Raw genomic sequence first — 17,260 nt, forward strand, 5'->3', positions numbered from 1 at the left:
GCAGGTGGTGCCTGGCGGCGACCTTTCCCGCCCAGCCGACCAGACTTTTTTGGCTAGCCGGGTCCGAGCCTCGTGTTCTCCGGTTGCTGCGCGCGCTGCTGCCGCCCCCGTTTGTCACTGCGTGTACCCTCCCTCCTCCCTCTTACTGCGTGGCGGCGACGGTGTTATCCGGTCGCCGAAGCGTGGGTTCGGCATCAGCGGACCACGGTGCGTGCATCCCAAGCCGAAACGCAGAACCACGTTGACTTGACTCGCTAGCGACGTCAGCGGCATCAGTCAGTCGCCGCTATACCTTCGCCGCGCAACGCTCCCATGGGCCCACGCGCTGCCTCCCGTGAATTCCCAATAACTTAATTGCTCTCTTCGCTCCTCCTCCAATGCCACCCCTGTACGGCGGCAATCAGAGCGCCGGATCGGTCGGATCTCAATATGTGCACCGCCTGAGCCGAAACGCATATCTCAGTCTATCGAGTAGCTGAAACGGCTGCGCTGCGCTAGAATTTCGCATTAAGAAGTAACGTAATCGTCGGCAATTTTTTCTTTCTTTTTCTCTATTTTCTGTGTTCGCACGGGGCAGCTGAGGTGGCTTAGCTACAAAGCCAGTAGCAGGTCCGTGTATTTTATTTCCCTTCTTCCTACAGTCGCAACAACAACAACAGGGTCAAGTTTATTAAGGTAACTGTTGTGTCAGTCTATGTCAGACCTGGCGATGGCTCTCCCTTCCGCATAAATCTGGGATGGTTATTGAATATTAGGCAACGCAATGCTACTCGGTGTCCAGTTTTAGTTGGTGGTGACTTTATTCACATGAACCATATACCGATACACCGACGAGGGATGTGCTTCATACTCGAAGCGGAACATACGCTCCAGATCTTATGCGGTTGTCAGGGCCCGGCACTCCCTCGTGGCACTTGGAGCCGAACTCCTGGTGGAGTGACCATCATCCTATCATCATCGGCCTGTATCTATCACAGGCCCGACGATTACGCCGCAAGTGTTCAGTTGTCCACGGGACAATTTAAGCGCCATTCTTCAAAGTAACTCTGTGGAGTCGACACCATTGCTTCTAGACCGCATAAAAAGCGTACAAAATGAGGCTACCATCACGTGGGTGGAAGTTGGTCGACCAAAACCGTATGTGCTTCTGCTCAACTTGTGGGCTGCTCGTCGACAAATAGAATTGACTCCAATTAGAGACCGCACAAGCACGCACACGACTGAATAACATATTACTGCTAAAGCTCGAAGGTATGAGCGTGATCTCTCACGACGGAGCTGACAGTCTACGAGTACGAGGCAAACGTTGGTTGTTGTTGTTTTTTTTCGTATGTTTTTTTGTTTTGTTGGTATTTGACAAGAATTAGTCTTATGGTGATTATCGGGATAAAGAATATTAAATGCAAAGCGGAAGGAAAAACAACGCGCCGATGTTTGCCTCGGACTCGTAGACTGTCAGCTCCTTTAAACTCTACAATACAAGCCCCTCATTTCCCTTTATATTTCTCTTTATATATATGTATAATAAAAACAGACCCACAGGGCTCGCAAGAGTGACGTAGCCCTCACGTCATTTTTTTTTTTTTTTTTGTCACGTGATTGCGCGCCCAGAATCTACAAAAAAATCCTCCCTGCGCTCCGACCTAGAGTGTTGTGAGATCTGCCTATCCCCCTTCCCTTATCTCGAGTCGTAGACGTAACCATGGTAACCGCTGTGGTGGCAACGGAAACTAGACGACTAGACTCCGCAGCCCTGCTATGTGTGTCGTGGGTGCCTTTGGCGGTTAAAGGAAATGTTACCGTGTCCCTTTAGTGATTTCGCGCCAGTTTACATTTTGTCTGATGTGCTGGACTTTCTTTGCTGTACACGCACGTCCTGATGGGCAAGAAAGCGTGCAGAGGTAGCGGCTATGCCGCGATGAACGTCGTCGTGGCATCCTGCCTCATTAGTGGTGTTTGGAGCATTCCATTGCCGTTCAACGCAAGTCACCCCCTCCCAGGGTTAACTGTGGAACGTGTTCACGAAAAGGTTACTGATTACAGCAAGAGTAGGTTCGCAAATATTAATCCAGCTGACCTCAATGCAAGCCTAATCAAACCGCCTGACCACCTTGAAGGGCTGCCTATGGAAAGGGACGGGCAGCTGAATGCACTGTACCGAAAGGAAGTATTGCTGGGAGCCGAAAGTTCAAAGCAAGAAGCAGATGAAGTCCTGCTACAAACTGTGTTTGCTAAGTTCGTAGTTTATTTTATCATTCTTGTGCTAAGCTGTCTTAAGCTTGAATGAGCTAGGCTGGAATGTTTTCTTTATTGTTATTTCAAGCTCTGTAATGTGTGCCGTACACTACATGCGTATTTTGGACCAAAGTTTAGTTGAACAAACTCTTCTTGTCATTACGGGTAACTTACCGTCCGATACACTAGTTCTTATTGGCAGTGAATGACTTACTGCCGAGCGGTGATTTCTTATTTAGGTGTGAGTGATGTTTTGCTTACCTAGTTACAGCTTTTTGTAGGAAATGTTAATGTGAAAAAAAGAAAGAAAAAGTTCTGTGCCATTTACGTATAAACCAAGTCGAATTTTCGTACACTCCTGTTACGCTTGAACAGGGGGCTCGAGTCCACCTTGCTCAAGAGGGGACAAATTTGCGTCCTTTTCTCCCAAAACGGGGCCACATCCTTTGCCTCTCATGTGCACGCCTGTGTTCAGTACATGACTCAATTGTACACTAAATCAGGTTGAAAGTGGCTGCAACTTGTTAACACCTTGCATTGCAGAGACCAGGGCCTTCCCCATTGCTTTTTCTACATTTTACACATGTAACATTTCTTGTTAAAATAGTGTGACCATAGGTATAGCATTTCATGCATAGCTGTGCCAGATATAATATTTACTGCCATAACGACAATCTGAAAAATAATTAATTGCTCTACGTATCTTCACAGGGTTGATGCCAATCATGACGGGCTGCTGACCATTTCGGAACTGGAAAAGTGGATTGCAGCTAAAGTTAAGGAGCATTATGCTCAAGCTGTCAGGGACAACTTTTGGATATTTTCTGCACTCGACAAAAATCATGATGGTATGTCTTTCAAGCAGTTCTTTAATTTTATCTCGATATTCATGTTTCTGTGCATGACTACCTGATCAAATTAGACACCATTTGTGCAGCTATAGATATGACAGAGGAATCTTGTGCCACTCATATAGTTGCATCAAAATGCAACTCTGTCACTTCTGCATGCTAAGCTGTTGTTTCTGAAATTATTTTCTCATATTGTACAGCTCTCATTATTCTGCCCTTTCAGGACGTGTGTCGTGGGAAGAATATCATGTGAACTTCATGATAGAAAAAGGCTTTGATGACAAGTATGCCAGAAATCACCCTGAGGATCACAAGACGCTTGATAGAGACTGTAAGCATTTACAGTTTTGTAGTTATGCTGTATACAGGTATGCATTTGTTGATGCATAAAGTCATTGTATACTTTTTGTGACTTTTTCAATGCATAAGAAAAAAAACTTACTGGATTAGCACTAGATGGATCACTAGCAAAAAGCTGCCATGTGTCCTTTTGAACTCTTGGCACATGGCACACCAATGTCGTGAAGCTGTGCACCATGCTTATGTCTGTGTTGAAAACGCAAAAGTTTTGCACTCTCTGTTTCTCGGTGCTGTTGGAATTGTTCTAGGTTGAACCTATAAAAGCAGAGTGGGTGAGAAGGATGGGGGATCTTTGCACCAGTTACAGCCCATGAGAAAAAAGTCTGTTTTAGTGAGCTGCAACCAGTGCAGATTAAGAGTTTGTAGTGCACCCTCTCTGAAAGCCAAACCAAGATCGACAAATCAAACTAAGGGAAAAAACTACTGTAGTAAAATACAACTTAAAAAACATCAGTTGCTAACTATGTGCCATGGTACTTGGCAATGTGTATTACTCTGCTAAGCAGCTGCCAGTAGTGCATCGCCATGTCTTCCTCTCTTGTGTCCGTATTTTTGTGCACATGCCTGTTTTTTTATCGAAAATTCTCCAGCTAGCCCAGTTACTTCAGTTGATTAAAACTGTTTTTAAATTTTGGCCATACCAAAGAAGCCAGAGGTTTTGAAGTTCTTGAGCTGGTAATCTGGTCTGATGCATAACTCTTTGCTTAGGTAACTGGAAATGCTATAGCAGTGAGCTACTTTCTCTCGTGGAGGAACTGTGTGTGGCAGTGTTTGGCACACCTATGTTTTACCTAAGTTGCTAAGAGATCATATTGTTTGAATCTAACTACTTATTATTTTCATTTCTTCTAACAGAAGTATAAGAAATTTAATTTTGGTATATAGATGCTTCTTTTTTGCTGCTTATACACACACAGATGGATTCATGGAATGTGTGCCGATATTATATATGTTGATGTGACATGCCAAAGGAATTCATTTTCTACCTCAAATATTGAATGCATGTTTTGTCGAAAGTCGCTATTTGAATTGAGCACTTGCAGGGAGGGGTGGATTCACTGGAAATTCATGGAGGGGGCACTGAGAAGACCCGGGGCTGTTCAAAATAGGCCTTCAGCGGAAACACAAGGTTACCAACTGTTGGGCGAGTTGATGGTGCAGTAACGAGGAAAAGGAGAGATGTAGACAGGACAATTGTAGACAGCTCAGAACATCTATGCAATATGCAGCTCTCCTTTACCTCGTCTGTGTACACTCAAAGTCTGAAACTAACAGGAAATTTCACATGCTTTATTCATTTTCCTGATGTCTGCCCCTGCCTGCAAAATTTCCATTGCTCAGCTTGGAAACACAGTGTGGTCATTGCCCAATTTTTCCGTTATCTGTATTCTCGCTGTGCTTGTGTACACACGTGCAGGCTTGAAGCAAACATCCCGAATAGTCTTAACAGTTTTGGAGCAATAGAGTCGTTTTGTTTTGGATTCACATTATTACCTTTCTTTTTCTTGATATCCAGGGAGGTAAAAAATTAGGCAGTATGTTTTCCATAGAATTTCAAAATAATACTTAAAGAGAAAGCTGGCAGCACCACACTTCAGCCACCGTGGGCACTCTAAGCATGTCGAGCCAGCTTATCACTCAACTCAGGACAGCGAGACTTTGAGTAGTAGAGTGGCATCACTGAGCTCCCTCATTTGTGTCATTCCAAAAAGGCCGCAGAAGATGTCATTTCTTCCTACTTATTTGCACCAACATGCTGTTTCAATGAAGAGCGGATACATGACCTGGTCTTGGGGATTGGTGTTGAAAATTTCTTATTTGTGGTTAATTCTGAGGAGAAACCATGAAAGTAAATAGCAGCCTTTAACAATGAAGTGAAAGCACTGTTAAGCTGTAGGTTCGAGGTATCTACTATATTTTGTGTAGGAAATTCAGCGTTTCTACTGACATCATTTTGTCAAAGAAGCCTTTAAAGTTGAAGTTTCATAAAATCTGCTGTGAGCATAAATAATAGGTAAAGTTGGATTTTAATTAGAAAAAAATCACTATATGTCTACATTACGGGGAGGCTTTGGTAGCCCCTACGTAAATTGGTATCATGACTGTGATAAGCTTGTGGTGTTTCATAATAGCTCGAGTCACACTGTTTAGTTATAGCAGTAACTCATGTGGCAATGAGGAGAGCCTGAAGACACTTTCGTGTGTACTGCATTAGAACTGAAGTTTTCAAGAACTAACGAAACATCATCCTGACATGTGTACATAGCATTATATATTTGCTGTAGCATACAGGAAAAAGAGAGAAAAATTTATTTTGGGTACTGTCACTGTGATTTGCTTTCAGTAAAAGAAAAGATTCTGCTTGACAAGGCCATGTGGTTTGAAGCAGCAAACTCTGATCCTGATGCTTTGAATATTGATGAGTTCCTTACCTTCCGGCACCCAGAGCACAGTCATGTCTCGCTACTCAAGATGGTGAATGACATTATCAGCAATCTAGGTAAGCAATGCTTTAAGCAATCACATTTCACTCGTATGATGTGTCTGTTTCCGTTCTTGCAAACTTGAATACATTTTGTGCACTACCACCATCTCATAGAAAAGGTCACAGCATGATTTAAACATGTTCTTCTTTGCTTGTTACTTAAAGCTTTTATTATTTTTCCACGTTCCAGCCAAATATTTGCTCAGTGATAGTTCTTGCAGCTCCTTACTTCCTCCAGAGTTATACAGAATGTCATTTCTATAGTCAGTTGGGTGCAACATATGTGAACACCAAATTTCTAGCTCATCTCTCTGAGAAATGTGGATACAAACTGCATCAGGTGATGCAGGTGCATAAGCGGGACGATGCTGCAAAATAGTATCACCCCGCTGTGAAATTTGGCAAAAAAAAAAAAAAGCCAAAGCTAGCAAACGCGCAGCGTTGCCAGATTGGAAAGTGGCCGCGACACCAGAACCTCGATGAAATTCCCCAGATTTCCCCAGAATCCAAAATTGCTATACAATGCTTAAAAATTATGAAGAAATAGCTGTCATCACTCATTTTATTAATCTAAAAGCATGTCATGGAGCCCCTAATCGTCACTTTGGGCATCATATATGTGTGAGCGCTACCCGCGTATCATATCATCGGTGATATCGAATTTCACGCAGTACATTATGATCTTGGCACATCTGCCTGAATGCTAATGTTGAGCGAATTCGTACAATGGCATCCAGAGTTTTCAGCGACTCTTGCTTCAGTACATGGTATTCACACATGTGACTTGACTGAAGACCCGCTCCACGGCTGCATTTGACACTGGGCATGGGAGACAGGCCAGTGCATACAATGCCAGTTCCTTGTAGGGCTTTTCACCCATGGCATTTTTGTCTTAGAAAACTTCGACCCATAATGTTGCAGAGTCCTCTGGAAGTTTGCGGTCAAAGCCGGCCTCCTCACTCCAAAGATGCATAACAATTCACCTGTATTGCACTTTAGTCACTTCAATACTGTCCAGGTTTTCTTTTCTTGAGATTGAGCGGCCGCTTGCGCATCCTAGTGCTAAACGTTTGGATCAGCAACGCCGCTGAGTGCTTTTCCCCAGATATCACCAGATTTTGTCTGGTGTAGTAGTTCGCGGACTTGGACACCAGGAGCTCCAACAATTCACCAGATTTCCGAAATCTGGTGGCGAATTTCACCAGATGGCAACGCTGCAAACGCGGCATGAAAATTTGAAATAAATGTGACGTGATAGAAAAACGCTGCAGGTGCCCTTTAAGGTACATTATTTCATTTACTAGTCTCACTGCTTCCAAACATTAATGTTGTAGGCAATATTTCATGACGTATCTCAGGCAAGGCACACATAAATTGCATCTATTTGACATCATCGACATTTCATAGAGCAGTTCTTTGACTACTGACAACGTATTTCCTGCCCTCATCATAGGGAGGCTGTGAGCACATTTTGCAAGTTTCAGAAATAGTTCTGATGTGAATCAAGGAGTCCAGTAATGGTTTTAGGTATAGTATAGTTTGCTATGCATATTTCTTCACATGCATTGTGTGTGTGCTCTTGTAGATGAAAATGGAGATGAACAGCTCTCTAAAGATGAGTTTGCACAACTTGGTCCTGATGAGATGAAGCGTACAACCAAGGAGGAATGGAAGAAAGAGCGTATTCAAGAGTTCGAACAAAACATTGACCTCAATGGAGATGGACAGGCCAGTCGCCAGGAACTGCTGGTAAGTAATTGCATCCTTACGGCTATGTAGTCTTGATGAATACTACAAGATCGCCATCTCAGTGTTCAGAGATTGTGTGCAATACAGGATTACACAGGATTGGTGAAAATGTTCAATTAAACTTAATGTCGAATTATCGAGAAGATGGTGAAGGGAGGCAGGTGGGCAGTGTCCCACATTGGCTTACCTTTATTTCTTTAAAAAATTCTTTGTTGTTAATTGTTTTATGTAAGAAACTTGTGTAGCAACACACACGCATGCACGCACGCACGCGCACGCGCGAGAACAAGTTTTGTACATACACAAGATGTAATGTAGAATGATTCTGGGTCCTTGAAGTACAAACACAGTACATAACAAGAAGGCATCCCACTGTGCCTTGGCTGACAATGATATTGATGAGTGTGGCATCTTTGTGTCTCAATTATATATCAGTGCCACTTGTGATGCTACTGACCCTATACACTCTCAGGTTTCGTGGGTGGTAGTAGCCACCCTACTGTTGCGAGCTTCAAAACTAAAAGCCAAAACTAAATGTTAGGGCTTTTACCGGAGGTAAAGTAATATCTGGCTAATTGTCAGGGGATTGCATGCGCATCCACATTTAGTAGTAAATATTGTGCTCAATGCTAAACGGTGAACATTCATAACACATGTCAACCAGCATGATCTGACACGCTTTTTTTCTTTAGGCAAGAACGTTGAGAAGAAAAGTTTCAAGCGATACCTGGCTTGTAATCTATTCAGTTTGACAGTAAAGTATGTTGTCCACAAAGAGCGTTAGAGAGGGAATTGATTTCAAAGAAAATAACATACAGACGGCTGACGGGTTTTTTGACTCATTGTAACCAATGCAGGCAGTCAGAAGGACGCAATAAATGATCTAGGTGATTAAATTTTGTAGCACCTACACATAATATGTGCATTCACATGAAGTTTCTGTTTCCATTCTACCTACCAGCTCATTGCCCCCAGCGGTAGCGGGTACACAGCACCTTGTAGCCAGGTGCCAGTGCACTGGCGGCTGTCGAAGCCAGAAGGCCGTTGGTGGAAGGGTCACGACCAAACGTTGCAGCGGCCATGCTCTCGCGCTTTAAAGCATCTACTATACGCATGTTACCATGGATACTTTGTGATGGTTTTGCATCTTTTTTTAATCAGTGGCTCATCATCTAAACTGTTTTGAAGGCAAAAATTATTCATTGCTTGTGGTTTGTTGCAGTGAGCTCCTCTGCTTTAAATGCACCATTGAGAATAATTAAAGGTTTGTGGACACCCATGCTCATTAAATAATTTATATAATTAAATTGCTTTTCTTAAGCTGTTATCGCTTCAAGTGTAGGTCATAAAAAAATGTGAAATAGTCTCTGCTTCATCACATTAATTCACTGCATCTATTACACCAGCCTGACATAGGACCCAAAATGACAATGAATTAAGAAATACCTTTAATAGTTGCTGTTTTTATATGCTTCAAAAGACCTAGAATGAAATTTGATGCCATAGCCATTATGTACAGTATTTGACTGGTGAAACTGAAATGGCATGAAAGAAGAAATTCAATTATAAATTATTTGCTGGCTGCAGGTAATTTTCAATTGGCAATTTGTTTCATAATATCTTCTGCATCATTGCAAAGAAAGAACACGCAAAAGTATGTTGGTTATTATTTGCATCAGCAACGCTTATCGGTTTTTGCAGATGTACAATGACCCTGAGAACCCTGTTCATGCGAGGAGTGAAGCACGAGAACTGGTGCTCGAGGCAGACAGCAACGGGGACAACCAGCTGAGCCTGGAAGAGGTGCTTGCCAAAAAGGATGTGTTCCTTGGGAGCAAAATGGTGAACACAGCTAAGAACATCCATGACGAGTTCTGACGAAAATTTGGCTGCTGCTGTGCTTATTAATGCTTTGAGGAATTGTAACTGGACTGTATCCGCCTGCAACAATGTCAGGCTTTCTGCATTATGATATATCGTGAAGGAAGCTATTGTCACCTTTGTTGTCACTGTCACCTTTTTGTAATTGTTTGCTACTTAGAATCTGCCATGTTCTTGTTTTGTTCTGGTTTACGATTAAGGTTAACAATGTGTTAATCCATGTTTTCATTGGGGTAGGCATTTAAGGTTCCTGTTTTGTGAAACCACTGTTAGAAAAACCTGAATTGTACTCAGTGACTCTGATTTATACTGGCTATGATGATAATTGAAAAGTATAGGCAAAGTTATACTAAAGGGAGCAGTGCATTAATTCTTTTTATGTCTGTAAAGTGCCTGATTATCTGAATATCCTTGTCAGTTGTACTTACTGCACAGTACCTACATGCATTTCACCATTTGGTAATTTAAATAGTACAATTCTAGTGGCTATTATTGAGACCAGTGCGGGTGTTAAGAGAGGTGCAAGCTGCTTTCAGAAGCATTTGGTATTTGAGAAAGCTAAGTGCATAGCTCACACTGCTATCTACATTCATGTGCTGTGTTTAAAGTCTGCATGTTTTTAATTTGCACATGATGCACAAATTTTGTTATTTACTGTTGGTTACTGCAAGTTTTGTTACAACAGCATTTACAGTTGCTTTTATAATTGTGCACAAATACTTTTTCTTATTACACTTTGTTTATATTTTAGTTGTAGAACAGCCAATTGTGTTGAAAGCGGCCTTTTCCATTGTGTCTGCTGTAAAGTCATGCTTGAATGCTTTTATAGTTGTGAATATGCATCTGGCCTGATCATGAGTCCTTTTTCTTAATGCAGAGCCATATGAAGACAAAATTGAAAAAAAAAAAAAAAAAGGGCAAGTGGTGAACTAATGAAACTCTTTGCTTTGTCATGCAGCAGTATCCATACTTCGTTTTAGTGGTGTGTTCATGTGAATGCGTGTAGTATACAGAACTTCCGTATATTATCTTCCCGAGGCAATAGAACAACTGCATCACATGTATGGGCAATGATGAGAGAGCTACATGCAGCCCTAACATATATATTGCCTGTATAATCTGATTAGAAGCAATATGCAAGTATGCCATAGTACATTTTTACTGTGATATCAGCACAAAAATGTGTTTCTGTGATAATGACAATGAAGCAGCACAAACAGCAGCATCCTAACATTATCAGCTGTGATGCTTCCTTGAAACAAGTGTATAGCTTAAATAAAAACCGGCCAGTTAGTAAAATTTTATTTAGATAGTTTGTCTTAGTATATAGCAAACAATACGCAGCATGTTTTACGATTCAGAAGGAAGCTTTGGCATCAGTGTGTACAGATGGTAGTATATAAGAAAATGTTTTTCTATACCAGCAGTTAAACGGATTTGGGTGGAGAAAAAAAAATTGGTTGTAGCAACTGATAGACTCAGCATTTTGATTGCGACCTCAGATTTTGTCAAAAATGTCTCAATGTTACACGACCTAAAATGCAATATTTTTACTTCTCTCTTGCCATGCTAATATGTACCAAAATGCCAGTTTTGAAAGTGTTAATGAAGGTACTGTGTGACAGTCTAATCTGAGATGTCAGTTTTGTCCGCTTTGAATTCTGGGATTGGTATAATTCACAGAATTACTGATATCTTACTACATAGCTGTAAAGTGAAATGTTATTTTGCATTTTTTTAGCAGGTATTTAAGCAGTCACTGTTATTTGTTAATCGCAAGACATTCATTTCTAGATGCGCAATGAAAGCAATTCTGTTTACTGCAAGCATAGGAGTGGGAAGAGTGGATCTAAGCCCAAGCTTCCCCTCGGCTGTGCTGGTCTTCCAGCAGTGTGATCAGCACTGCATAGCACTATTTTTGTTGCAACATTCTCCTAAACATGCATGATCAGTGCACATTTGTATAATATCGACCTCATACTGGTAGTCGCAATGGGAGTTAGCATGTACACAGTGACCAAGCATAGGTGTTAACTGTTTAAATAGAGCGCTTCCTAAAGTCGTGCACTTCTAGTATTTTCAGAGTTCTGAATGGAGCAAAAACCTCATTTTGTCGTGTATAATGCACCTTGAAACCTTCCACTAATATAAGAGCCTTGCAACAACATTGAGGCCTTCAGTGGAGTTTGCGTGCGAAATTAACGTACAGTTGCCACCTTTTGACCATCAGCAATCAAAATGAAAACAATAGTAAAAATGCTTTGCTTGCTGCTGTGAATTTCTATCATGCTTAGTGCCAGACATGATGGGTGCAAAATCAATCTAAAGAACCAATGTGCTTCATGGAACTTTTTCTGAGAATCTGTCATACACGTGCACATTTATGCTCACATGCTATGTACACTGCTGCACTAGCCAGAAGCTTCATGTCATTAGAAAACTCTAAACAAATATAGAATCTCAAAATGTTATGCAATTTTGACTAACATCACTGCATGAAAATTGAAATGCATACACCAAAACATTGCTGCCATTTTTTGGTAAAATGTTTTTCATTTATATTTTAAATAAAAGTTGTTCCAGAAGTCTGGTGTCAAACATGTTTTTATTTCTATTTAGAACACAGCTATAATCTTTGAATTCATTTTGAGTTAACATAAATACACAAAACATTCCTCTTAAACAAACTGAAATTGGGTTTCTCAATGACTGGTATAACCAAACAACACTGACAAAACAAATGGAAGGCAGTGGTACACAAAGGTTTGCACAGCCTGTGTAATAAACAGTGCTGCATAACTATATACCTCAGCAGTTTCAAATAAGTGCGGCCGTACTGCCACCATTGCCAGTCTTGTAACACTTCATTCCTTGCACACAAATGCAAGTATAAGAAGGGCTTTTCCAAGGTTCATAATTCTACATCAATGCGTTTGTTGGTGCATACACCAAGAAAATTATCCCTTTACATCACAAAAACAAGCTCCCCAGCCACTCAGTGGGTGTTCCAACGATATAAATAATGCCACTGAAGCAAAAGCAAAATGACAAAGTTTATAATGCAATGATGAAGTAGTAGCACACCTTTCCGAGAAAAAGTGCTGCACTAGGAGGAGACAATGTCCGCAGTGCAGAGAGATGCACAGTCTTAGTTGTGATCCTTGGGGCAGCAGATGCACACATACACTCACACACTGTTGGGAAAGGCGCTTCTGGTGGCAGCCTTGCGACTAGACACAGGCAACATGCGGCGATGTGATGACTTCGGGGTCAGGTGGTGTGAAAGCGGCGGTGGCGGCTTGGTGTGAAGCAGGCACAAGGTCACAACAAAATGATAAGCACTGCCTCTCCAGGAACAAACAAACAACAAAACAAGTAAGACAGTCCTCGGAACAACAACTGCCATCGTGCAATGCAGTTCACAAAACAGTTCATCGTATCTGATTATCACAACTCAAAAAATTAAGTAAAAGGTACTGCAATCCTGGCCACAATAACACGTGTCCAATGACCAGAGAGACAGGTTTGCACAGACAGCAGCTTGAAGCAACTTGAGTATTTTTCTAGCGGGCTTTCTCTTTACTCCAGAAGTGCTCACATACAGACAGGGTCAGTGCACTATTCAACAAAAGCAACAACATCAAGACAAGGGAGACATAAGATTCGAGTTACAGACAACAACCTGGCGGTAAGTCCGATATATGAAAGCATGATAATCATCTCAGTACGACCACTCTGTATCACAACACTTTGCTACCACGCGATGAAGTCAGTGTAACATTCTTAATTTGTACTTAAGTTTCTACACTTGTTCTGGAACACATCGTGCCCAGAAAAGTAAGCATTCCATACAAGATCGCTAGAAAGACACAAACAAGAAAGCTATGAGGCAACAGAAGAAAACATTCAAAATGTATACGAACAGCTAGTCGAGACATGAAACAGTGCTGCCAGCCACAAATGGGAGGGCTGCTTACGTTGCTCCAAGTTCTGTCTGCGCAAATCCTCAACTTGACTACTTCTTGACACACTGAAATGTGCCTTATAGGGGGAAAAAAAAAAAAAAGATTAGTTATTAGGAGAATGAAGTGGACACAATGTCTAAACAAAGGGCAGCATGTGCAAGGTGTAAACTGTACACACTGCTTTGCTATGACCCCATCCGCATTCTAAGTAACGGTTGGCATGTGAAAAACACTACAGGCAACGTTTCATGGGCATAAAAGCTTGACAACCTATGCATAGCCATACCATTGCTAGGGTAGCTGCATGCGTACAGATGCGAATAACTTTCGTGTTGCCCCTGCAAAAGTTGTCTTTCAACATGAAGCCCATTCAATTATCGCCATGAGCACCTGCAAAATGCTAGTTTGAAAAGAGTCTAGAAGCATACACCGTTACTTAACCTGCAGCATGCCCACCAGGGTTATGCTGTAGACAGCACACCCAGAACCAAGATTGTTCGCTTTTGACTTCATGTGCACCTCGCCCCTCCTGCCCAAGCTCACAAACGTCCCTCCCAGATGCAATACACTGCCCATGCAAGGTCCACTTGCAAGTTGAATGCCCTGTCGCAAAGTGTCAGCTCTCTGGCAGTGCCCAAAAGTGTTTTCGCTCCATTGCAGTTGCATATAACAGTAGTAGTCCACAGCACTATTGAACAAGAGGAGCAAAGAGGTAGACTACTTGGGTAAATATAAAGGTCGCCCTAAGGTAACTGCACTCCTTGTAAATGCGGGCACCAAGAGAAACAATCAGGGGTACTAGCTCATCATGATAAAGAATTCCATTTGCCCTTTTTCACTATTCCACATAAGGCTACCCTCCTCAAGGAAGCAAATAAAAAAAGCGCTTGGCATTAGGACTATCCAGTTACCCAGTGCTACAAACTTGCAGTCTACCTGATTTCATGCCCAATGTGATGCCAGGTTCTGAATGAATAGCTAACAACAAGAAAACGCAACAGTATAGCCACCAGCTTAAACAAAGTGTACATTGCAGTAGCAGGGACAGTTTTTAGTCTTCAGAAACTTTCAATGCAAAGCTTTAAATGCAAGTAAATTCCCTGAACTGTAGTCCTGCACTATGTATGCTTCAGCGTAGGGAGCAGGAGAACTAAGCTCCAAGGGTTGTGAGAGTGCAGTGCAAACAGAGAGCGAAACGTTAGTGTCACTTGCGGGGGAGAAGGTGCAGACCATCTACTTCATGCACTCCGGCCAGTACTGGATGTAGTAGCGCTTTGTAGTGCCTTCGAACAGCCTGTCCAGCCAGTTGGGCAGGCCGTCAAGCAGGTGCTCTTCAAACAGAATGCTGCCATACATGTCCGAGTCGGTCTCCTCCGACCGTGCGAGTAGCCGCCCCGATTCCACGTCACTCGTTTCGGAGCCGCTGCTCGAGTCTTCGAGTCCGACAAAGTCTCCAGCACTCTCTTTCTTCTGCACAGTCAGAAGAGAGCAGAGTTACAAGATATGCTCAGGTGGATACAAATGAATCCAGGTGATTCGACCCTTAAAGACCTCACAGTTCATTCCATGCAAATAAAATTTCATTTTCTCAAAGACAGCAGCATTATTCAATTCTTGGAGAATGTGCTCTTCTTATCAGAAGTTCCTCTAAACATAAGTGCCCCTAGAAAAGGTACGAGCATGCATGCTAGGTTTGTTCACATACCAAGCAATTTTTTTTCTGTTAACCATTTCCCCATGGCTTGTGACCACCTATGGATGTCTAAGCCAATTTGAAACACTTCCATGTCATTCTTGAACATGCTATGCCATCTAGCCTTGAAGCTGAAAATCTGCACAAATTTTTTTAAACTGTTCTTTTTTTTTTTTTTTTTTTTTTTTTTTTTTTTTTTTTTTTTACACGGTGGCAATTTTTAACTGCTTCTAAAAACAGTACAGTTTATAAGTCGTCTACCAGCATGGCGCATACCGTGAAATGTAGAAAATCTCATGATTCAGCTGCATCTATGATTGATTTGTCAATAATCTGGGTAGCAGTAATTTTGCGAATGCTGCCTCAATATCCGGCTTTAAATCAAATGACGAAGACTTCAGGAACTAGTGCAGAACATTGGCAGCAAACTCTCAGGTTTTTATCTGTGCCTGTTTTGCTTACGAGTGCTGTTTCAACTTAAAAATGGTCCGATCTTATTGGTGTCTTATCCGATTTGTAAGAGTTTTTGCATCACCAGAGCAAGCAGGATTTGTGATTTTCTGGTTCACCCATCTGTTTTGCTCAATGGTGTGGCCAACAATGGACTTCTACCTATACATATTCCTTGTCCGTACAGCAAAACAAACTTCGCGACATGTCCAGTCCAGTAATGGCAGGTACTCCATTGTCCTCCGCATCATTTCCGAATGCCTGACCCTATCAGTTCATGCACTACAGGAAAGCCATTTTGGAAGCCGATTGCTGATGTGCTTCTCTTCATGCCACATTCCAAAAGGCCGAGTTCCATCGTACACCACTTGGCTGCTCCAAAGACAGTGTGGTCAGAATTTGCTAAAATTATGAATGTAAAAAGTAGTCCACTCTTGGCGCAAATGCGCGCCAGTGGTCACTCTCTTCAAAGTGCCATTGCGTCCAACGCGGACGTGCATCAAAGCAAAGTGGCACAGGCGCAAAGGGACCTGGAGATGGTGCTTTGCATGGCCTGTCACTTTGCTGCATTGTGCGGCTGGGGTAGAAGCAACAGCGCTTCGAAAGAAGCAACCACCTGCTCATGTGTTCGCACTAAAGGTTGACGAACCTGTAGCTGCCCAGAAACCGTATTGTCCGGGAATGCACCCCCACACAGTGTTATTTGCAAGTTGGTGCCAGCATTTGGAGCAAACAAGCACACAATAAATTAATTCTGAACTCTTTCAGTCAAAGATGTTGCACTGCTGAAGGAGAAAGACTGACATCAATATTTCTCAATTTCTGATGCATTCATGTTCATGCATTCAAGCTTGCATATCGCACACAATTTTTCGCAGCGGGTTAAGCTTTGTGTCTACTGCCATTCTAAAAGTTATTTCCTCAACAAAGTTCACTGTCCCCCAACAGCCCTAATATACCACTGGTGCCAAAATCACAACACCAGAGTGGTACACATTGCTTTCACAGAGAGGAGTGCTGCGTGAAAAAGCTACTTGCCTTCTTGATCACTGCTGGCTCTAGGTGCTTGGCGTGGTAGACGCAAAAGTACTTGCGATGCCCATTAAGGGATAACACGGTACCGATGCAGTTTTTTGGGTTGATGTTGAGTGGCCGTCGAACAGCCAGAGTCTGAGCGAGGATCTTGCGGTACCACTCCAAATTCTTCTCCAGCAGGAGCATGGCAAACATGAGAGTCTTGTTCCTGGCATGTGGGAAACATTCAACATCATGAAAGGAGGCAGCATGAGTACAGTAGGCAGAACGGAACATCCAGCCTTCAAATCACGTATCAGTAACATTTCAATGAGAAATAAATGTTACAATAAGCAAACAGAAAACAAGAAAAGGACAACTATTCACTTTCTAGTAAGACATTTAAAGGCAACTTCGGTGATTTTTTCATCATTTTGAGTTTTTGATTGCATTACATTTGTGGGGATTCACAATCCCCTTCCTCCATTATAACGCCCGCGCGTAATTAACACGCGTGATTACGCGCGCTGGCAGAGAGGTTGGCGGAGGAGAGGGCACGCTGGCCACCCCCCGCCGC

General features: G+C 42.3%; 2 protein-coding genes across 3 annotated transcripts in view; one reads left to right on the forward strand and one right to left on the reverse strand.

Moving 5' to 3' along the window:
• Positions 1 to 1,719: 1,719 nt before the first annotated feature.
• Positions 1,720 to 12,149, forward strand: myd (stromal cell derived factor mayday). Of its 2 annotated transcripts, none has more exons than XM_084599329.1 (6): positions 1,720 to 2,235; positions 2,947 to 3,083; positions 3,310 to 3,417; positions 5,791 to 5,946; positions 7,517 to 7,680; positions 9,382 to 12,149. In XM_084599329.1, the coding sequence occupies exons 1-6, from the start codon at positions 1,880 to 1,882 to the stop codon at positions 9,556 to 9,558; spliced, it is 1,098 nt and encodes a 365-aa protein (XP_084455455.1). In that variant the 5' UTR covers positions 1,720 to 1,879; the 3' UTR covers positions 9,559 to 12,149. The 2 variants fall into 2 exon arrangements, with proteins under 2 accessions (XP_084455455.1, XP_084455456.1); XM_084599330.1 differs by lacking the exon at positions 9,382 to 12,149 and adding an exon at positions 8,903 to 8,944.
• Positions 12,150 to 12,152: 3 nt separating this feature from the next.
• l(3)80Fg (dnaJ homolog subfamily C member 16 l(3)80Fg) overlaps positions 12,153 to 17,260 on the reverse strand; it is a 30,938-nt gene continuing 25,830 nt past the window's right edge. The window contains exons 12-13 of the mRNA XM_084599327.1: positions 16,708 to 16,912; positions 12,153 to 14,996 (exon numbers count right to left, since the gene is read on the reverse strand). Coding sequence (XP_084455453.1) covers positions 14,760 to 14,996; positions 16,708 to 16,912 — 442 coding nt within the window. The 3' untranslated portion in view covers positions 12,153 to 14,759. The remainder of the gene's footprint in view (positions 14,997 to 16,707; positions 16,913 to 17,260) is intronic.

This window comes from Amblyomma maculatum, chromosome 3, assembly GCF_055883805.1.
Source record: "Amblyomma maculatum isolate TAMU_Amacu chromosome 3, ASM5588380v1, whole genome shotgun sequence".
Lineage (NCBI taxonomy): Eukaryota > Metazoa > Arthropoda > Arachnida > Ixodida > Ixodidae > Amblyomma > Amblyomma maculatum.

Bases quoted from the DNA above. Each gene is read 5' to 3' on its own strand.
- myd (XM_084599329.1), top strand. From the start codon at position 1,880: ATGGGCAAGAAAGCGTGCAGAGGTAGCGGCTATGCCGCGATGAACGTC. The intron at 2,236-2,946 runs GTTCGTAGTTTA...GTATCTTCACAG, and splicing joins CTACAAACTGTGTTTGCTAA to GGTTGATGCCAATCATGACG. The intron at 3,418-5,790 runs GTAAGCATTTAC...ATTTGCTTTCAG, and splicing joins CAAGACGCTTGATAGAGACT to TAAAAGAAAAGATTCTGCTT.